Here is a 23,280-nt window from a genome sequence, read left to right as displayed (position 1 = left end):
ACTTCTAGCATAAAGGTTACCACTACATTACTTGCATGCTATATAACTACGAAACAGGTGCAGTACTCGGCGAGAAGCATCTTACAACTTTAGACAAAGCAGTCTTTCGGTTAGCTACGTTTGCTTTAAAGAGCCCTCTTAACAAGTGGCTTAAGTGTTTCATTGTTCTGGTGGCCAAACAGAAATAATTTAGCTAAGAGGAAAGGAATATCGCCATAAAATGTAGCTGACTGTAGGTCCAAACCTGACAGAAAACGAATTTAGAAATTATATCGTACCTTGATTAGTGAAGACGTTCGACTGTACTCTCAACAATTCACATAGTAGGATGATTCACATGAATACGCAAGAAGCCAAAGCTGAACTGAGTTTCCTTTTTATGTAAACCTTAGACCACCACTAATCTGATCCATTTAAACCCGTGTTTTTGTGTCTTCTTCTTCTTCTTTTGAGTTTATTAGCATTACCGCCGCCTACTGGACTGGAGCATGGCTCCGAAGGCTGAAAATTCAAGTAAACCGTTTGTTTCAAGAATATAGGTGTTATGTATATGTTACATAGATGTGCATTTTTCACCAAGAAATTTTTCTGATGTTACCTTCAACTTATTTCTCTTGCGTGCTTTATAGATAGATAAATGTATGAAAGAAGTGCAAATTGCTTAATGAATCTATAAATCAAAGAAACATAGCTGCACGAAGGTATAATACAAATTATGTTTAGAATCCTATGTCTAACATGTGTATTCACCAGTCACAGAATGAAGAATTACTACAGAGCTTTATAGAGAACGGCAAGAATGATTTCCTGAAGCGTTCTTCATGGCAGCGAATCGGTCTGAGGGAGAAGGAGTTGAGTGGGAGTGATGTCCATGATGTAGAGCAGTTTGTTCAGTGACCTCCTGTCCATCACTGACTCAAACACCTCCAAATTCTGACCAATGATGCAGGGTTGCAGATGAGTTTGTTGATCCTGCTGGCATCTCTGGCACTGATGCTGTCCCCTTCCCTCCACGCCAGCAGCAAGCTATTTCCTCCTGAAGTCAACCACCATCTCCTTTGTCTTGCTGACACTCAGAAGGAGGTGATTTCTTTGAACTCAACAAAGTTCCTTAACAGCTTCCTGTACTCTCACTCTTGTCCACCCTTAATACACCCAACTACTGCAGTGTCATGTTTAACTGTTGTAATGGAAATCTGAGGTGTACAAGGTAAACAAGAATGGCAATAGGACCATTCCTTGTGGTTCCCCAGTATTACTAACCACCACATCAGACTGAGCCATCTCACAGGGTCAAAAGTATATACACAGGTTCAAATATAACACCCCCATGATTTTTTTTAATTTAAATGTCTCTTAGGTACAGTAGTTGCACCTCAACCAGATGCTTTTGGTAGACATCAAAAGATTTCTCTGGTGGTTCTTGGCAGAACTGATTTTAATTGGTTGGTTTCCCCAGCACAGACCCAGCTTTAAAGTCAAATTTTTAATAGGGTTGAAGTTGGGATTTTTGGGGATGCCATTTTTCACAACTCAAATCAAGTTAAAAGTTATATTCCAATTCACACACAGTAAAGGTTTGAGCTGTCAGAAATATTCAAATTCAAAGCCACACAGAACAAGCCTGGAAAAAGTAGGAAGTGAGTGCTGTTACCACTCAAGAGTGGTAACAGCAGCATTAGAAGTTAAAACTCCAAATCTGGAAGAGTGGTTCCAGCAGATTGCAGGCACAACATTAGAGGTCTCTGTGCAGAAGAGTGTAGTTTTAAGAGCAGCTAAGATACTGTACAGACTGTTCAAACCCCCAGGCCTCTGGGTCGAGGACCCAAACTTGTGGATCACACACATATCAAACCCGGAGGATTAAATGGAGTAGATAGTAGTAGTGGTAGGCAAGATTTTTCAGATTGATGGGAAGTACAGCTGTACTACTTAGGGAAAACCCCTAATACAGTAGAAAGGACTACTGGGATGCTATATGCGTGGCAAAAGGAGGGGTGACAGATGTAAAGTACAAGGCTTTCACTGAGTTGCATGTAAGGGTGGACACTGAGGAACAGAAAAATGACTTGTATTGATTGGCTGAGCAGAGAGACTGAGCTAGAAAGGAGATGTAGCAGGTTAGGTGGTTTAGAACAGAGATGGAAATGTGCTAAGTGTGCTAAGTGAAGAGAGTGTTGAAAAGATGAGAGAGCGAGGACAGATGGAGGACAGATGACGAATTGGAAAATGCAGAAAAATTTTTAAGGAGCAGCTATGAAGACAATGATAAAAGGCAGTTGGCCCAGATGACATACAGCATGGGAGGTACAGGAGGTATGGAGATATTTAGGAGAGAGGGCAGTGGACCTTTGGACCACATTGAAGAGTATTTCTTGATGTATGATTTTATTTTAAGTAAGTTAAATTCTGAGACTGAAAAAAAGTTTTAATTAACATTCTCATTTAAAGTCAAAACACCCCAAAATGAATTACAGTCAATGGTAAAAGTAAGTCCCAGGGATTCACTTTACTAGAAAATACTCTAAAATGCAATGAAATCATCTGCAAGTGCATAAACCCTCCAAGGAAAATGAGAACTGCTTGACATGTGGTTTGAAAACAGTTACTCTCAGTGAAACTATAATCTATAAAACTGCCCTTGCTTTTGTTTTCTGATCTAGTGGCTCGATGGTGCCATCCTCCATCAAAGTAAATAACCCAAACTTTTCCCGTTTTCATGCCAACAGAATACCATAGCAGTCAGATAGTGTTGCTATGACTGAGAACTTTTACAGTTAAGAAATATCACAGGAAACATGGTAAAACATGGTAGATGTGGTAAAAGGCTATAATTAAGACTGTTTGAAACAGACTGAGAAACACAGGTCTAAAGCAGATCGCAAATCAGTCAGATTGAGCTTTAATGATATATGATAAAATCATCTTTGTACATTTGTACATATTTGATGGTGAAAATGCAAACATGACACCAAAATTAGAATTAAAACTATTGTGTATAAGTGCTGCACTACCATGATGCTAATTAAACTGAATGTGAAATTCACTTATAATTTCGTATTTAAACTGGGAGATATTTGTGCAGTCCTCCACGTTTTTCATTTGAATCGTCTTCGATTCAGCTAACTCTAATCAAAAATAAAAGAGATATCTTGCTTCATGGTCATTCTCATAATGGCAGACCTTTTCACTTCTTGGATCTGCAATCATCAGCTTTATATAGTGATTTTAGTATTGGCAGTCATAGAGTGATACAGTGACAGAGTAACATGAATTTAATGACATTCAATCAAAAGACAACTTTATTTCTTTCCCAAGTCATTATTCAAAGATGTTATACAAAGTTCTATATTTCTGCATAAAATCTAAAGTTTCTTGAGAGGAAAAAAAAAGAAGAACACTGTAATATCATTAAGCCAGTTTCACTGTTAAAAGACACCGTGCAGAAAATGTTTGCTACTTAACTGAATGACTGGAGGAAGCTATTATCTAAATATATTATAGCTTAAAACCAAAATATAACATGACAAATTCAAAAATGATTCACTGGCCAAATGCACTAAGGATTAATTTCCCACTTTTTACTGTCATCATAAATGTACTTAAAAGTTCAAAGTAAATGTTTTCAAAACATCATTTACCTGTAAAAAGTTACTGATTTACCTGTGTAGTCCTCTACGATGTTTTACCTCTTTCAGCAAAAACTTACTCTGAAGTGAGAAAGGCAACACACATGCGCATAAAAAGCAAGTCAAGATGAGAAGGAGATGGTTTAGTTACATCCTTAATATCCCTTGTTTACTCATATCCTTAATTTAGAATGTCTCTTGAGTTCAAGGTTTGACATTACAGAGGAGGCACGGATCAGCATCAACGATATCAGTAATCGAAACTCTTCATGATGGCGTCTCTGTCAAATCTGAAATGTAGGAAAGCCTTAGAGGACAGCATTGGCTCATAGTCTCTACTCTCTTGATGACCGCAGGAGCTGCTTGGAGCTGCATCTGTGAAAAGAAAAACCTGTTTAACTCTGTGATGTGGCAATTGGAGGCTATCAGTGGTCATCATAAATTAAATTAAATTAAATTAAATTAAATTAAATTAAATTAAATTAAATTAAATTAAATTAAATTAAATTAAATTAAATTAAATTAAATTAAATTAATCTTTATATGCATAAAATGGAAAGCACAGAAATTAAAACTCATTTGTCACACCAAATAAAATTATTGCTCCATACGTAACTTGATGCATTAGAGTGAATGGTCAACCATTCAGGTCAAAGGGATGACTACATAACTACTCTTTGCCTTTGAGAACCACATCACCATTATTTCAATAGATTCAGATGAAATTTACTTATAAGCAGTTAGATTTATTGCATACACTCCTATTGTGAGCATTACTCCATTAGATAATGATATATTACATGCATTTTATTAACAGTGTTAATAACATGTGATATGAAGGGAGCAAGGAGCATTTGCCATTGCTGACTGTCCAGAAGGCTCTTAGATAAATTGCAGTGAAAGGAATATCTTGTCTTTTTAAGTGCTCCTTTGGTCAAATGAGTAGAAATAAACCCTTGATCTATGTAAAGGCTTTCGAGCAAATAGAATGTCAGAGTGCTGAAAAATCATACCTCTTTCAAAACTGTCTTGTAGTCTTCGCGGTTGAAGTCTTTTATCTTCCTTCTGTAGAATTGGTTAAAGAGTGTGATGCTGGTAATTCATTAACTATTTACATGATGCCAAATTTAAATGCTTAATGCTTACTAATATTATATATTCAATAAAAACAGCATCTGAAACCCTTAATATTAGCTAAGTTGCACCAGCAGAAAGTGCATGTGCTGTTTTTGACTGATGATTTTGAGGCTTTTTCTGGTTTACATGTCAGCATAATGTCTGAGGCTTCTCTGGTTACTAAAAACCGCTATCTGGACCAAAAATGTTTTGGCACTTACTAATATGGTTTTCACCTGCTGGTTGCTGGCTCCATTGTCACAAGAGCCTTTCTTCATATAAGGCAAGTCTTGAAATTTTTTCCCATTGCCTTTCACATTTGGTTTCTACAGAGTAAAGAACAGATTTTATGAGATGACTGTGGTTATAATAACAAATGACAGATTCTACTTCCATCTTATACCTATATAGTAATTAATAATATAGTTAAATCAGAAGTATTTAATAAAGCCTTGGCAAAGTCTGGACCTGAATCACATTGAGTACTCCACATGCAACTAGAACATAACAAATGCCTGTTCATACATGTTTATCTTTCTCATTTGGACTTGCTGAGACATACATTTTCTATCAGGACATAGGCTGAATGAATCATTACACTTCTGATAGATTTTTTCCCTCATTTTTAATTATCTGCCTGCTGTTATCACATGGTGACTGACTGTAGTCTTTTTCTAACCTGGTTCAGTTCAAACTGGCCCAAAGTTTTCTGCTGCTTGTGTTTTGTCCAGCTCTCTCCTGGAAAGGCATCGCTACCTGTGAGGTGACGAGATTTTGACCTATGAGACAGAAGGAAGAACAAAAAGAAATTGGATTTTTGAAATTGCTGCAATCTATGAAAGTGTGGTAATTTTACTGAATTTCATTTCATGTTTTGATTTGCTTATGTTTATACATAAACAAAACGATGCTTTTAAAAGCATTGAGAGCCCACATGGAGTACTCTCAGTGCTCTATGTGCACATGATGGTAAATTGCTTAGTCTGCCCATCTCAGAGAGACAGAAAAATTCCCAAATATTTCCAAAAACTAAGAGTGTCAACATTATCGTTATTATGCAACCTCACAGTCCATACCTATGCAGAGTTCTAGTGATTGTCTACTTTGACTGTGTGGCTTTCCGTGAATTTCTTGATGATGTTTCTCACTCCAGCTTTTTTTACTCTAAGTCCTGTGATAACTCTGCACATCTTTTATGGGGTTGTTCTGTGACTCAGGAAGGGGTGTGCAGTGGGTTCCAGGGGCAGTGCCAGGGAAGGCTATTCCAGTTGCACGCCAGAGAGTTGGAGATTCAAGGACGTCAGAGCTGGCTGGTCTGTGAACTGTTGCATTGTAAATAAAGTGAAATCTGCACTGTGAGCCCAAATAGTCTGTGAGTCTGTTTGGGGCTAAGACTACACAAAGCCTGTTACAAAATCCATGTCCTTCTTTGTGAGCATCAACAGTTGTTTTTACTTGACTTCACAAGGTTTGAGCATCACAAGGCTAAAGCACATCATTGCACAGTAGAGCAAAGAATAAAGAATAAACCTGCTCTGTTAAAAAAGCACTTTAGATGAAAACTTTCAATTTCATAAGGGGGCTTGTGGATGCATGTCTCTAGATTTTTTAAGGACACCAAAGAACCTGTAGACAAAGCTACCTAGGGACAAAAAACCCCAAACATTATTTAAGAAACGGAATAATGTTCTGCATAAATGGGTCAAAATCCCTTTTAGTCTTACATGCTTTGAATGGTAAATGGTAAAACTAGAAAAGCCTGCTGCTAGGACTGAGGCATGAACACAGAGGGGTGGAGATCTGACAGCTGAGTAGTCATTCCTGTCATACTTCTTTGAAGTCCACTGCCTGGGCGTGTTTGTAGCTGGGGGATTGTGATGTAAATTTTCTACAGATGAGTCTGTGCAATCAAAAAACCAAGTAGTTGACCCTTGCTGTCACTATCGCATGACAAAATTAACATAACAGGGACCCAAGCAGACCCTACCAGACTCCTAGATTTAAAAATTATAAAACCTGCTTAATATTGCAGGGTCTTTATCCTATAAAATAATGTGCCTTAAGGTAAACGTTTTTGTGATTAGGCCTTATATAAATACAATTGACTTGAACTGACTACCGTGTGGGATTTCTGTTGCAGAATTGTTTTTTTTACCGAATGTTGCTGATGTTTGCAAAGTCCTCATCACTGTCTGTTGACTCGCCTTTCCTCCGGCTAATCCAGTCTCGCAGTGGTCTACACAAGTAAAGCAGAAGATCTGCCATTAGACATAAAATCAAAAACATGACAAACAAACAAGATGCAAAATTTTATTTAGACAGTTCAGAGGTTTGACAGACTTCATGGATGCACAACTGGTTGATCAATATGCATTAACTGGACCAAATTACAAAAAGAAGGCTAACTTATATGGGTAAGGATCATTAGTTCTATTTTCAGATCTGATGGCGCTGAAGAGCAGATCGTCTCTGACATCCATACTGATTTACCTGGGGAGTACCCAAACCCATGGATGTGTTAAAGGAGATGAGCTGAGATGAGAAATACTTTATTCGTCCATCATATATTTATATTTGAAATTACTTTGCTACAATAATAACTGTATTACAAAGAGTAATGGTGATCATCTTAGTGTGACAAAGAAATTGACATTTCTTCTCTTCACAATTCCATGGTGAGACTAAAGAGAGCACATTAGCACGCAACTTCTAGGAAGTGTTGGTAGAAGTAGAGGTATTATATGGTATAAGTACTAAAATCGGCCCAGTGTCAGTGCAACCTTTTTTTTAAAGTCTTTACGATAAGCTGGGCTCAACACATTTCACCTGAATTTCAGACAGACACAAGAGTGATATTTATTTGCTCATCTTATTACCAGAAAGAAAACAAACGTATACCTTGCTATAACTGAAAACTATCAATGGACAATAAAAATGATTAGATGTTGTTTTCTAGAAACACACCTTATAAATGGAATGGCCATGAAAAACCTGTTTGGGGCAAGTCCAAGTTTAGACTTTGGTGTCATGTCATTCCTGTGACAGGGAAGCTTCTCAATAGGAAACCATTCAATGTTCTACAAGAAAAGCAAAAAAACAAAACAAAAAGCAAAAACAAAGTGAAAGTGTAAACATTTCTGTCAGCTACAGACAGTACAGATCAAGGACCAGAAAACTTCTGCTTCACTGCAACACCGAATAATCTTCACAAACATTAACAGATGACTGACTACAGCTGAAGCGAGTTGACAGTAGGGTGAATTAGCAAAATGCCACAAATGCCAATAGTCTAAGCCATTGAGAGTAAGTTTTTTTCAATTTTTCAATAAACACAGTCATGATCATTGCAATCTGTTAAGACTAGTGCATATAGTGTGACAGACATGATAAGGGTGTTTGCAGGAGCAGTGGACAAAAACAATACAGCCTCTTTTGTTCACTATCCACAGCTTGTGACCATAGGTGAGGGTTGTAGATATATCAACTGGTAAATGGACAATTTCTCGCTCAGCTCTATTTTCATCACAACAAACCATTTCAGTGTATTTGTAACTGCACATGCGGGCCAATTTTCTCTGCCATTTCCCTGCTCCCCTCTTCCCTCACTCGTGAACAAGACTCCAAGATACTTAAACTCCTCCACTTGGGGCAGTGACTTGTCACTTACCTGGAGATGGCACACTACCATTTTTCTGGCTGAGAACCATGCCTCAGACATGGAGGTGCTAATTCTCATTCCTGCCGCTTCACACCTAGCTTAGCTTTAGCATGCTGTCTTGGCAGATGCTTGCAAAGAACCAGAATTGTGTTAGCAGCATAATGCAGTTGTTTCTGTCCTGGATGCAGTTTTCCACTTTACCATTTATCTTGTCCTTTTGTGTAATAAAAATAAATATCCACATGTCTCTTTATTTTCCTCCTCTGACACACAAACTGATATCTGCTGATTGTAGTGCAAGTGCAAGAAACGATAAGCAGAATCGATATGCAGGCAGACTAGCAATTCCAAGGAACTGGACAACTGGGACCCAGTTTTCTAGAAGAATGGGTGCTCGATTCCTCTCCCCACCTTTATTGATAAAGTGAGGAATTCAGTCATCCAGAAAGAAGTCAAAGTAGAGCCACTACTCGTCCTCATCAAAAAGAACTAGCTGAGGTGGTTTGAGGCCAGGACTATGATCCCTAAACCACCTTATATGAACATCCCTGTTAAGGTGTTCTGAGTGTGTCCTACTAGAAAAAGACCCAGGACATACTGGAGAGATTACACCTCTTAGCTGGCCTAAAAAGGTGTCAGCTAAGAGCTGGAGGAGGTGGATAAGGAGAGAGCTCTGGGCTTCTCTGTTCCCTCCTTTTTATTCAATGCATTTTAATTCATTTTCATCCAGAAAGTGACAAAAGAGGCTCAAGACATTAATAAATCTGGACCGAAAGGTAGAAAAACTGTTGTTGTTTTTTACCCTTATCTCTTTTCTAGTTTTGGGGTTGAATTTTGTATCCTTGGACACTCCTGGTATGATGTAGAGCCGCACTAGTTGGTCAGTGATTTTCTGCTCTATGTAAACATCTTTGCAGATACGGTTCTTGATGTCAAAACCCGTCTCCTCCAACACCTGGAAAGCAACCATCATTATCAAATAAGAACTAAAGCCATTTTAAGATATGTGACTTTTATTTCTTTAAATTGATATAAGAACTGCCTGACTTACTTCACGAACTGCACAGTCATTTGGCGCTTCATCCTCATTAACCTTCCCCTTTGGAAAGCCCCAACCAGATTTTGCAAGGTAGCCCTGAACAAGCAGTACCTGAAATTGAAGTAAAACAAAAGACCAGTTAGTTGAAGCACATAGAATTCTTTTCATTCACCAAACACATGCACGAGTGTTCACAGGCCTCATACACTTGATAATTTACAAAAGAGGCAGCCCCTCTCCCCAAAATATCAGTGTCTCCCTGGCAGAAGACCTAAATCAGTTCTTTGCCAGGTGTGAGGAAAAAAGACCCAGTCGGAACACACTGATTCCATCTGACAACAGCATGAAACCCCTCGCTGTATAACAGCACAAGGTGAGACAGGTGCTTAGTGCAGTGAACCAGAGGAAAGCTGCCGGCCTTGATGGTGTGCCGGGTAGGCTACTCAAGGCATGTTCTGACCAACTTACAGAAGTCTACACAAAGATCTTCAACACATTCTTAGCACAAGCCAACATCCCACCCTTCCTGAAGTCTGCAATCATCCTCCCTCTGCCCAAAAAATCCACCCCTGACAGCCTGACTGACTACAAACAGGTTGCACTGTTGCTATGAAGTGTTTTGAGAGGCTGGTATTAAAACACATTAAAGCCAAAAGCCAGCCAAAGCCTTATCCTGCGACCCACACCAGTTCACTCACAGGCAAAATCAAATGGAGAAACCATGTGCGAATGCTCTTTAATATACTAATCACAGACATACTCATAAACAAACTGTCTGCCTTTGATCTCCCCCTTCATACCTGCATCTGGATTAAAAAAAATTCCCCCCAGATTGCCAACAAACAGTAAAGCTCGGCCCCCACCTCTCCTTCACTCTCAACTAATCTGTGTGTGTTACACTCACACCTATCACCAGCTCCCCACAGGCTGCGCCCTGAGCCCGGTTCTATACTCACTATACACTCATGATTCACACCAATCCACGCCACTAACTTCATAATAGATTTCACAGATTACACCAACATAGTTGGACTCATCCAAAGGCTTTCCACCTGGTGCTCTGTGAACAGCCTCACCTTCAACACAAAGAAAAAGAAGTCAGTCATCAATGATTTCAGGGAGTACAAAGCAGACCATCTCCCTTTATACATCAACGGAGACTGTAGAAAGGGTCCAGGATTTCCGACTCCTAGGAACCCACCTAGCAGAGAACATCTCCTGGACTGCTCACACCACCGCCACAGTGAAGAAAGTTCAGCAGTGCTGGCACTTCCCTAGAGTCCTGAAGAGAAACAGGTTGCAGCCGGAGCTCCTGGTGAGAGCCTGCTATCATACTGCATCACAGTGTGGTATGCAAGCTCCTCATCCACAGACAAAAAAAAGACTACAGCACATCATAAACACAGCACACAAAAAAAGTCACTGGCTGCCACCTCTCATCCTTTCGGCAAATTGCAGTTAAACACTACATCAGCAGGGGCATAAAAATCGTCACTGGCTCTTCACATCCAGGCCATAACCTGTTCCAAATGTTGCCCTCAGGCAAGCACTTCAGGTCTCTGAAGACGAGAACCAGTAGGCTCAAAAGTTTATTCCCACAGGCAATAACCCTGAACAAAAACAACTACACAAAAACAGTTCAAGTGCAATAACTACAGTCAGTGTAATTACTTTACTGTGTCAAATCTGTTCTCAATATGAATAAAGTGGAGATTTTTTAAATATTCGTTTTTAGTATTTATTACAATCCACATTTAAATTAATCTTTTTCCTACTTTTTGTTTATTTATTTGTTCACACTGCTTACATGTGAGACACATATCTGGGTGCGTTTGGTTGCCAACCGGGTGATGTGATTGAAATGTCATTGTGTTTTCAAATGCAGTGACAATAAAGGCTTTGAAATGAATTGATACATATCCCTGAACAGGGTCCATTATCCATATCACAGTGGGAGACATCCAAGAAAGAGTCAAGCATGAAGAGTTGGATAGCACCAGGCGCAGACATGATCCACACCTACAGGCTTAAGAAGCTAACTGTGCTTCACGAGTGCCTGGCAGCATAAATGAACCAGCTGCTAATGGATGAGACACAAACAGAATGGCTAACTGAAGGCCGGAAAGTCCCGACACTCAAGGATTCCCAGAATGGACTGGTCCTATCCAACTACCAGCCATGAACCTACCTCATCGCAACATCTCAGACATCATAGCAGTGTTGCATGTGCGTTGCATTACTGCAGACACAGTAATGCAACAACATTTTTATACTACATATTGTTATAGCATGGCTTCTAGGTTTTGTATGAAAAACATAGCCCCCACGAGTACAGCAGGCCTGTAGCAATTTTGATGTAGAAGCCAAACCACATTACTACGCATCCATAGTCATTGTGTGATGCATGCTAACCTAAAAAGAGGATTTTAATTCCTCAAACAAAAAGCACCTGCCAAATATTCAATACATTTTTCTGCCCACTACAAACCCAGGAACATTATTTACCATTTAAATTATAAGAATCTGTTGCAGTCAATACCATTTGTTATTCTGGAAGTTTAGAAAACGTTTTCAAATAAACTAAGACCCATCCTAGAATCTACTATCCAGATTTCCTTAAGAATCAAGTACCAAAACGATAGGGTCCACAGAATAACAATATTCCACTTCCACACTAATTACCACACCACTTGCTGAGATTTTTTGCCATATTGAGGAGTTGTTTTCTCTAAGTGCTACCAGATCTCAACATACAAATACAATACTGTCACTAATTAACACGGTGGCTAAAACAGAGGAAAAGAATTCACAGCCATTGCAGTGCATGAGTATACAACAACTCACATTTTCAAGGGATTCATCTAGAATGATTGCACCATAAGTGGGTACACCCATTTTGTACTCCTTCCACTGCTCAAGAACTTTCTGCACATCCTCTCCGTGAGGCAACAGAAATGGACAGTGATGGAACAGTTTGCAGCAGTCAAGAAAAATTATCTCTGCTAAAATGAAATAACATAAACAGCAACTACACCTCATTTGATCATCTGAAGAGGTGCTGGACAACTACACTGCCTATTGTCATTATAAAAAATGCCTTCAAAAGTAATACACATTATAAAAAACAGATTTTTTTTTTAAAATCACAAGTTATTTAAAATCTCTGTAACATGTAAGGATATCAGCTTTGGCAAAGTCTCTTATCCCGCAGTGAGGAATTCCTGGAGTGTTTTGCATGCAGAAGTCCAGGTAGAACCAGTGGGCTAGCTCAATCTGGAAGCAAACTCGGATAGCATTGTCCCTTTCCTCACTGGGGATGTGCAGGATGAACCGGCTGGGGAAGCACAAACAATAAAGAAATGGGATTAGGACCAGAAACTGTATGTAGATGCTGTTTTTGTTTGTTGAGCATCTGGTTATATTTAGGGAGTTAGGCATTCATGTGTGATATGACTGGAGTCCATCTTAAGACATATGTATCCATATTCGGCTGTATAATCAACCAAATATACTTAGCAGCTTTGCTGCTCATTTACTAGTGTCCTATAGATGTGTGAGATACGAATCCAAGTCGTCAGATGTTTTTCAGTTACCGTAATAACATATTAGTCAATACTCGTTCATCTTTTCAAGCTTTCCCACTCACAGCGGGAAAGGGTGTAGTGCCTTAGATATAGGTAGCAAATCAAAACTTATGGGAGACGTGCCAATTGGTATTGTAATTGAGCAAATGACATTATTACCACAAAGTCAAAGTTATTGTATTCAAGCCTTTATTGTTTGAATCCATTACCCTACGACGATAGGTTGAAACTGATGTTACCAGCCACTGGATTAACTCGTGATACAGTGCTTCGCCCACGCTCCTTCTAAAAGGGTGGATTTCGGTTTGATGTAGTGGTCATCCTACAGATAAATAATATTCAGTGCACTCTTTACTGTGTTCACAGTACACATACTGAGCTACGGAGAGCTACAAAGATAATACCATGCGCCATAGACGCCACTGCTCTTGATCTTGGACTTCTGTTCATCGTGATACCACTGAATCGGTTTTTGTGATAACAATTAAATTAAAGTAAATAACAGTGTTAGATGTCCCCAGGAAACACCAAGTTACCTGCAGAGATCGTCCAATACGCTGGAGGGTATCTCCACTCTTTTTGTTTCCATGTTGGTGCCCGACATCCCGATTCCTTCTCACCATCCAAGTACAAAAGCCATTAGAGTTGCACACTAGTCCATGGTTTTTAGTTTACGTTCTATTTCTAGCGCGATAAATCTCCAGCTTCAAACAAACTAGGAACGAGCGGCTTTCACTAACTACGAATTCGCCGTGCTCCTCCGGAATATGATGTTGAGGTTGCGTTCAAGAAATGTAGGATAGATATAATATAATACACCAAAACAATGCCCGCTGAATGTGAGTTTATTTACACAGAATAGTGGACCTTTCCTAATTTGTGGTATTTCGAATGTTATATAAAAAATTTGACTCTCACAGGAAACTCGGACTCTCCCGTGATGCCAACACGAACGACATGTACAAATTAGAAGTTTATTATTACAACATCTTGAAATAAAATGAACGCCACGTTAGTTCACAACCGGAAGTTCGTCATTTGGCTTCCCTTTCGGTCACATGATGAGCTCAGTCTGAAGCATTTTTTTTCTTTCAATGAACTTTATTTGTCAACAACAATATAAACATATAAGGCACCGTTATTAATGCATCTATTCGGTTGAGCATTACAATAAGAGAAAAAGAAACACCAAAAAAAGAGAGAAAAAACAAAAGAAAGAAACAAGACAAAAAAGGGCAATGTAGAATTTGAGAGCATAGGTACAAAAAGTGCTAACAAAAAGGGAAATCATGATCAACATCTCAGATAGGGAGGCCTCTTTTTAACATAAACTGAACTTATTGAATAATACAACAACTTTACAGGCTTTTTTGTCATTTACAAGTTTCAGCGACTTACTCCAAAATTCTGCAGCATGGGTTAGTTAGTGATGGGGTTCTTGTGGCGCAACTCCAAAAGAAGAGCTGGCTCTTTTGGGTCCCAAATGGCTCTAAAAAACCCCCCAAAAAACAAACATCTGTAGCCTCATATTTTACCTTTAATTGGCAAATATGAATGCTTTGTGTTTTGATAAACCCTTTTGCATTTAGTGTTTTTATGAGAAGCCTTATAATTGCCAACTTTTATGTATTTGTTCTGTTACAAAAGCAGGCATTGTTACTTCTGTTTAATATTTTAATCAAACTTTTCATTTTAATTCAACACAAAATTAAAACACTGCAAATACAAAGAACAGAAACAGAACCAAACTCAGTAGCCAAACAGTATGTCCTTAATGCAGGTTGGCATTCAGAAAAATCAAATGCCTCAGCTTGGATGGGCTGATTCGGTTTGTCCTCTTAGTTAGTATCTGCTTCTTCTTTAAACTGCAGCCAGATGCTGCTTCATTTACGGTTGTCAGTCCTGAGTTTTTGCGATGCACTTGCACCGTCTCACTCACTGACTGAGGGGTAATGACATGAGGAGCAACCCTGAAAAATTGATATTTTATTTCATATCTGATTGGATTAAATTGGCTTTCTCACTCATGGTCTTAGAGAGACCAAGACTAGTCTTCCCTGCACCTTCTTCACATATGATGGGAGGCCAACTGTGTAGATAGTTGTTAAGCTCTGAGGTTGTTTACCATAACACCAGGATCTTGTCCTGCTTCAGACAGGCTGAAAATACACTGGGGTCAGCATCCACTGACCCCACTCTGTGATGTTATGTGGCCTACCACTTTGGGAATGACAGCAACATAATTCAGGATCACAGACCACGGTTTAGAACAGTCCTCAATAATAATTATATAATTACTTTATAACATGTGTCTTTCTTTTAGACCAATGACTGTCCAATAACTCTAGGGGTAACAGAAAATGAAAAGAGAAAATATTCAATAAGTGATCCTTGCTTATATCCAAGATCAAAGAAGACAAGCCAGATTGCTTTGAGAGGTGAAAGTACAACTGAGAAAACCTCGTGGGTTTTTGTTTCCATCGTATGTTAAAATAAAATAATACATTTTGTCCAAATCAAATAGATGAGGCACATGCAGTAGAAAAAAAAGAATATAAGTTTAATACAACGTGCAACAATATATACACATTAACAGCATATCAAATATTACAAAAAGAACAGTGATCACACGAACACATTAAATATATTCTGCAAAGTAAAACCCCTCACCAATGTTTACAAAAAAAGCGGGGGGAATGAAAAAGCTTCTGGTTTCATTGGTTGCCATTTGTTTTAAGTCAACGTGTGAAAAGGAACCAAACCTCAACTCTCCACATTGTAGCATACAATTAGAAAACCTTTAATATAACAGTTGTAATTTAAACTAAATAAAAATGAAACAAATGTATTTCTGTTATATGATTAAGAATTACATATTATCCACCCCACGGATCCTCCGGGCTAGCTGAATGTCACGAGGGAATACAGTGACTCTCTTGGCGTGTATGGCACACAGGTTGGCATCTGAAAATATCAAGACGAGAAAAGCCTCTGCAGCCTGGGAGGACAAGAATGTAGAAAAGTTTGATTGGCAAGCTTTACTATGGCTTAATAGGAATATGTAATAATTACACTATATACACAATAAATAATTACATTATTTAGTTAACAAAAAGCAAGCCAAACAACACCAGCGACAATTGTTCTGAACTGCAATTGTTGCTGTTCAGAAGTGGGTTTATAAAAAGAGTTGTAAGGCCATTTCTAAAACAAGTCCATCAATGTACAGTGAAAAATATTATTCAGAAATGGGAAACATTCAAGGCAGTCTTACCAGGAAATTTAACCCAAGGTCAGACTATGTAATGCTTTGAGAAACTATAAAAAAACCCCAAGAGCTACATTTCAGACTCTTAAAAAAGCTCCTAAAATTCTCAGTTACAGTTAGCACGTTACGTTTGAAAAAGACTGGACAACCAACCACAGCATATCAGGACAAACACCTTATACCAAACAAAAGTATAACATGTAACTTTTTGCCAAAAGTATTGAGCAAAGGCTGTGAATACTTATGTACATGTTTTGGTTTTTATTTTTAATAAATTTGCAAGAATTCTAAGCAAAAATTGTTCACTTTTTCATTATGGAGGTGTTGTGTATAATATTTTGAGGTAAAAAATGAATTCAATCCATTTTGGAATCAGGCTCAAACATGATAAAACTGTAACAAGTGAAGCACTGTGAATACTTTTCTGTCACAGTCACCTGTGTGAAAAGGGTACATAAGCTATCACCTGATCCCCACCTAATGGCAGTATGGCGATCTAAATGGCCTTATTTAAGGCAAAAAAAACCAAACCACTGCACACCATCACACTTGTAATTCTAGGTAAATGTATCAAATAGACAAGTGAACATTACAAGTGTCCACAATTCATCAAAAGGCTAATGGAGATGGCGTCTTACCTCTTGGAGGGCCAGAAGAGCATAAACCTGCCATCGGAGCCTTTCTCTAGAAAAGCTTTCGCACACCTCATGAACCTAAATCAAAAGGAAGAACCAACATCTTTTTAAGAAACAGAGGATTCAGTCACATAGACCCCCCCCCACAGCAAACACACAAAAAACCCTCTAGACAGTGATGCTTTTTCAACACCAACTATATGAGTATGTAACTGATTTGTTTAAAAAAAAAAAACTCCACATGAACTCAGAAATGTTGGCACATATCTGCCGTAGCAGTAACCCCTGAATGAGATGGTGGCCACCAGAGGTGATTACAGCTGTCAAGCTGAAGAAGGAGCACTGTGCGGACTTGGTTTGCCTGCCGGACTCCAGAGACAGCTGACAGGTCCTGACATCCCAAGCAGAGTGCAGCTCTGGCAGTAGCTAAAGCAAAAACTTGGGTGTGAGAGAAGTTTCCTGCCTGATCTTTGTGTTAACACTATTATTGCTAGCTCTTTAAAGGTGAAAAATTAGATTGCAGACACAAGCGGCAAATATGATCTTTTTTCAAAATGTGGCTGGGTTTTCAGGCTTTAGAGTTCAGTAATTTGGGAGGGGTTCAGAGTAGAGCCGCTGATCCTCCACGACGAAAGAAGCCAGCTGACGCAAGCGCCTCCCAGATAAAGTATTCTTACAGGGCAGCCCAAAACCTCTGCTTTCATAGAGGCGGTCACACTTCCTGCTGATCATTAAATCAAGTGCATTTGATTAGTAACACCTGGCTGTTACTTTGTGCATAGGCCAGCAATACTGGCCCTGGTGAAATGTGGATGGTATTGGCCAGCACCACAGGCCCTGGTGTAATGTGGATTGCCTTAACAGGGAAAGTAAGTTCACCATTACTTCTTCCACAGTTTTTTCGCAGGACTCTATGCAGTCCTGCATCATATGTACAGTCCTTCATTTGACTGTATGTATTATGCAGTTAATTTATGTTTTATTTAATAACTGTTTTTTGTGCCTGCAGGTCATTGAGAGAGTCGACTCTGATGGCACCAAATGCCCGAATCCTAGTCCTAGATCAGCCCCAAAGAGGACAAAACTAAAATTCCCTCGTGTCCTTCAAAGAGATTATAGACATTGAATTGTACAACAGAATCAGCTCCTTTTATCTTGGTTCTTTTTGCTGCCAGTTCCAGCCTCAATTCTGTGAACACAGTAAAGATTATTTACATGCTATCATCGTGAGGATGGAGACATAGACTTTGTACCGGACAAGTAGATATCTATAATGGTTATTAACATTAAGACCCGAGTTAAGAGACAGAATATATGAGCATATTTGTAATTACTGTAGTTTCTCTTTCTTGTACTTCCGACAATTAAAAAGCATTGAAAAAAAGAACACTTCTATTGATTCAACTAAAAAAACAAAAAAAAAAAAAAAGAAATGCTGTAAATGAAAATACAGTTTAAAAAATAAAAAAATAAATAAAGACTCCCAGTGGGTAAAAAGTGACTTTATCTGTGTCTGGTCTGCTGTTGTCAGACTCACCAAACGGGCAAAGGGCGCCTTTCTAAGGAGGAGATCTGTGCTTTTCTGGTACTTGCGGATCTCCATCAAAGCTCTGGTTCCTGGTCGAAATTTCCTCTTCTTGGGGGAAACAGGAGGCAGTCCTAAATGCACAAATACAGTTTGTTAGCAAGACAATTAAGTAAAATCTTTGATAGTCAAATAAGCCTTTGATTTTAAGTGCTGAAAAGTGTGTGTGGAGAGGGGGGAGCGGTCTTGCTCGCACACACACACACACACACACACACACGCACACACGCACACACGCACACACGCACACACAATACATTAAAAGTTACTCTAACCTGGAACTCCACTGCGTCTTGGGGATGTTACACTGGAGGTGCTTTGGGCTGGCACTTGGGGACGCCGTTGAGGGGTTTTACCCTTCCGACGGCCGGCAGATATATTATGACGCATTGCTACAAATGTACAATTACAAAGGGAATAACACCAAGGTCACAATTTAACTATGTCAGATTAGGGACATTACTAGAAGCACAAAAAAAAACAAGGAACAAACTTTCAAGTTTCCTTTTCAGTCAGTAACTGTACTTATTATTTTATTAGATAAGGTAAGCAGTTATTTTGTTTTCATTTTATTGAAACTTTATTTATCCAGGTAAATAAAGGTATAGAGGGAGGTATAGATTCACCCTCTCTTCTGATAAAACAGCTTAAAAGGTCTAGAAAAGATCATCAGATTACAGAAGAAAATGCTCAGCAGATTGATTTTGTCTCAAATGTATTCAAAGTAAAAGGGGAAGTGTGGCTTACTTCAAATCACAGATCATTAGAAACATCAAGCTACCTTGACACATGAGAAGCAGCTCTTGTTTGCAAAGGTACTCATGCCAGTGGAATACGTCATTTTATAACTGCTTGAATGAGAAGGGAAAGCAGGACATGTGCCAATCTCATCCAAGTGTGTGAAGCCTTTTTTTCCCAGACACTAACTACTTCAGCTCCATCTTCAAAAATTACTTTCTCAAGAATACACCAACAATCAAAAGTCATTTAATGTTTTTTCTTTATTTTTTACTCCTTCCTACATTCTACTAGAAAAATTTATGGAAAAAAATAAAGTCCAAGCTAACTTCTTCAGATCTGTCTTTGGTGTTCAGCAAATATATATATGAGTGGTTCTGTGCAGTATCTTTGCTGTTCTTAGGACTATATTGTTCCTAGGATCTGCTGGACCCATTTGCCTAGCCTAGCCTGGAGTTCACTGCTCAGATTACCACTGTTACCCTCATCCTCCACATCTTCTCGAGTTCTTCTCTCAGCCCTCGGTACCTCTCCAGCAAGTTCCTTCTTCCTGATGTTGCTGTCATTCAGTATAGCTACATCTATCACTATGGCTGTCTTCCTCTGCTATGTACAGTTGGTTAGCCATCACTAGTTTGTCCATCTGTATCTGGAAATCCCACAGGATCTTAGCTTGGTCATTCTCGACCACCCTAGGGTGGTCATTTTAACCTCGGGGCTTGAGGTTAAAAGATGTTCCTGTATAATATGGGTGCCTGCTAGCATCTCGCACCCTGCTGTTATGTGCTGAATTGTCTCAGGGGTATCTTTACACAGCCTAAACATGGGTTCTTGCCTGGTGTGACAGACCCCTGCCTCTATGGATCTTGTACTCAAAATTAAAAGCCTTGGTAATGTTCACTTCACAGCTAGTTGCTAGCCCATACAGACCTTTGCACATCAGTGGTTCCTTCCTACATTGGGAATCCAAAGCATACATAGCTAAAGGACATCTTATAGCTTAAACATGTACTGCACACCTGGCAGTTGGCTTGAATCGGGGTCAAATCACTTTCACACCATAAACAAACCAGGAGTTCATTTGGAAACGTACAGAGACCACCTTCTCCAAAGGGTCTCTGTGGGATTACTGTGTTCACACTTGCACAAATGAACTGCAACAATTGGGAAAACAAAACAGAGTTCCATTTAAATGGACTAAATAACCCATCTGTGAAAGTACCCTAACAAATTAGTCACAAAGAATATCCCTAGAATGCATCACAAACAAAATTTTGAAAAATGGATATAATCCATTTTGGAGAAAAAGCTGTAATACCATAAAATGAGGACAAAGTTGTAGTTTTAAGTGGCATTGTTGTCATGCTCTGCACTGTGTCCCTTTTCTAATCTGACACAATTTTTTGTTTCTTATACAGTCTACAACATGCAATTCTGAGGTCTTCTCTGGTACCTTCATTCAAGTAACTGTTTCAAATTACATTTTAGAAAAGCAGAAAATTATGACACGGGCATTATAAAGAAAGCCTAATATAACTATGTTGGGATGCTATGTCATATTCCTGCGAAGAATCACAGCGTTTTAAAACTACTGTATACAAGGAAATTGACAAGTTGCAGTCGCTAAAATACAAGCTACGCTATATAGCTAATACATAGTGTTGCTATAATATGAGCAAACAAATATTATTAAAATATAGAGAAAGCTAGAGATAAGACCACCTTGATATAAAACAGTGGTTCCCAAACTTTTTTTGCTGGGCCCCCCTTGTTTTACAAGAAAAATGTTCGCGCCCCCCCTCGCGCGTGCGCGCGCGCAAGAACACATCCTCCAACCACACACACCCATATTTTGCTCCATTGCGGTTTATTTCACACCTCAAACATTTAGTAAACAATTAAGCAAATACAAGTAATATGCAGGTAGCAAGAAAATAAACTAATAAAGTCTTTTATGCTACGTCGGCACCTACACGGGTATTTTTGAAAACGCAGCTGTTTCGTCCACACATAAACGGCGTTTCGAATCACCGAGAATGGAGATTTTTTAAAACTCCTTTTTTGCGTTTATGTGTGGACGAGGAATACAGAGTTCTTCACACAACATCAAAGGTATGTGCCTTTTTTCACCTCACGCTGTGCGCCAAGTTATTGTTTACATGAGATGAATTGCAGAATGGCAGGTAGAGACGAAATACTGTTAATCTGACTATCTGCAGGTTTTACACGCTTACATATACATGCAGTTACTGTCCCTCCATTTACAAAGGCAGAGGCATCACGGTGTAATTATTTTACATGTAGTTGTTTTTTTTCCTGTGTAATAATATTCAACATTGCTATCAATACATTTTTCAAAAAATCCCTCTGCAAAATGGGTTCAAAAACATAAACAACTGTTGGATGCTGTTTGTCCGTGATTTGAACCGGGGGAACAAATCGTGGCAGGATCAGCCTGATATTATTTGTATCCCACTGTAACTTTACTGTATAAAGAGCTAGCATCTCCAAAATGTCAGGAGTAGTTAGTCATTACAACAAGTGTTTGTGAACTACAAATCAAGAATGTTTGTCCGTGATTTAAACAGCCCAGCGCTGCTCCCGACAAAGGGAAAACCAATCCTGCAGGGCGACCTACCTCGGCACTTGTGCAGGTGAAACCAAAGGGAAGATTTGCTTCACCATATTTTCTAGTCTTTGGCTTAGAATGAAGTTGGTTTGGAAACATATTCAGCTATGCTTCATCTCCTGCTTTGCGTTTGTGTGGGCGCCCCGTGCTAGCAGTGTCCAAGCGTTGGTTTTTTTTGTTTTTTTTCCCTTTTCATGCCGCGCCCCCCCTGCAATGGCTCTGCGCCCCCCCAGGGGGCGGGCCCCACACTTTGGGAACGTCTGATATAAAATATTTGATCTATTCGATCGAACCATTGGGTCCTGTAGCAAAAACTCGTTCGGAAATGGCAATAAAAAGGTAGTGAGGATTAACAATTTCAAATGTGTGACTAACTGACATCAAATTATCCACAAGAAATTGCACGAGGAAAAAGTATGAATGCCTTGTACAATATTTAGAGCAACATTACACGGTTTCCACAGAGACGTCTGCTAAGGTCACACATGAAGCTTAAAAATAATAACGTGTTTAGTTTAGTTTTTATTATTATTATTATTATTATTTCCCCACAAAATAAAGGTTTTATGCACGACTCGTACGGCCAAATGGAACAGAAGGTCCTTGTTTTGCAGATTGTTTATCTAAATGATATGTTCTAGGAGCTATTACACGTGAACAACAACACATTCACCCTTGAAAATGTTTCATTAGAAAAGTAACATAATAGTACACGTACCTGTTGGGTTCAACACCACTTCTCAACTTGAAATACTCGAAGCCGATATAACTGCCCGAAAAGCTACAAACGCCACACACTCCTGACTGAAATTCAAACAACGCCCCCCGCTGGCTCAGCCAATCAGCTTTGATCCAGCTTGCGGGCCAGATTCTTCTTCGTCTTTTTCCGTTTCACGTATGGCTCACAACTTGCGACACACGCCTGCTGGCCTCTACTGTTTATATCCAAGTTCCGTTTGAAACTTACTGAAATGTTACCACTATAAAGCTATTCGGTAATTTTTGATCATTGCCATTTTAGGCTAGTTAATCCAAGATGAGCGAGGTTTTGAAATTGTTGTCCAGCCGCTCACAAGTCTTTAATCAGTCTCTAAACTCTTCTGGTGTGCATAATACCAGTAAAAGAGATGTATATTTTTTATTAAAATAAAGGTAAAAATAAAATAAAATAAAATTCTTGCAGTGGTAAAGATTGAGTCGTCATACTGGTTTTGAGCTGTCCCTCTTATACTTGCCTACCAGATGTTTTCCATACAGGACAAGCCCTGTCTTAACTCTTTGATACTCAAAAATTAAAGAAAACCTATATTCTTCTTTTATGAACTATGCTCTTAGTATCCGAAAGTATGTACACAGTTTCTGCATTTAGATTTTGTTCCAATACTTGGAAAATTCCAAT

General features: G+C 38.9%; 3 protein-coding genes across 4 annotated transcripts in view; all 3 read right to left on the bottom strand.

Annotated features, from left to right (window-relative positions):
- The window catches only part of ythdc2 (YTH domain containing 2), a 42,214-nt gene extending 41,729 nt beyond the window's left edge, over positions 1–485 (bottom strand). Inside the window, 1 exon segment of the mRNA XM_087843963.1 lies at positions 279–485. The gene's annotated coding sequence lies outside the window, so the exon portion shown is untranslated.
- Positions 486–3,274: 2,789 nt separating this feature from the next.
- Positions 3,275–14,041, bottom strand: dcp2 (decapping mRNA 2). 2 transcript variants are annotated; one of them, XM_006797306.3, is made up of 11 exons: positions 13,563–14,041; positions 12,625–12,776; positions 12,287–12,414; positions 9,455–9,553; positions 9,206–9,358; positions 7,710–7,822; positions 6,901–6,981; positions 5,425–5,524; positions 4,967–5,071; positions 4,643–4,694; positions 3,275–4,004 (listed from the first exon to the last, which is right to left on the bottom strand). In XM_006797306.3, exons 1-11 carry the CDS (start codon positions 13,628–13,630, stop codon positions 3,880–3,882), a joined length of 1,176 nt encoding a protein of 391 aa, XP_006797369.2. In that variant the 5' UTR covers positions 13,631–14,041; the 3' UTR covers positions 3,275–3,879. The 2 variants fall into 2 exon arrangements, with proteins under 2 accessions (XP_006797369.2, XP_006797370.2); XM_006797307.3 differs by having other exon boundaries at positions 4,982–5,071.
- A 1,531-nt stretch (positions 14,042–15,572) lies between these two features.
- On the bottom strand, positions 15,573–22,702 carry cenpa (histone H3-like centromeric protein A). The gene is made up of 5 exons (XM_087843962.1): positions 22,600–22,702; positions 18,790–18,906; positions 18,467–18,588; positions 16,933–17,007; positions 15,573–16,024 (listed from the first exon to the last, which is right to left on the bottom strand). Exons 2-5 carry the CDS (start codon positions 18,902–18,904, stop codon positions 15,896–15,898), a joined length of 441 nt encoding a protein of 146 aa, XP_087700088.1. The 5' UTR covers positions 18,905–18,906; positions 22,600–22,702; the 3' UTR covers positions 15,573–15,895.
- Positions 22,703–23,280: the final 578 nt, after the last annotated feature.

The sequence above is a fragment of the Neolamprologus brichardi genome, chromosome 7, assembly GCF_056152115.1.
Source record: "Neolamprologus brichardi isolate AB-2024 chromosome 7, ASM5615211v1, whole genome shotgun sequence".
Classification (NCBI taxonomy): Eukaryota; Metazoa; Chordata; class Actinopteri; order Cichliformes; family Cichlidae; genus Neolamprologus; species Neolamprologus brichardi.
This window is presented reverse-complemented; position numbering and strand designations above follow the sequence as displayed.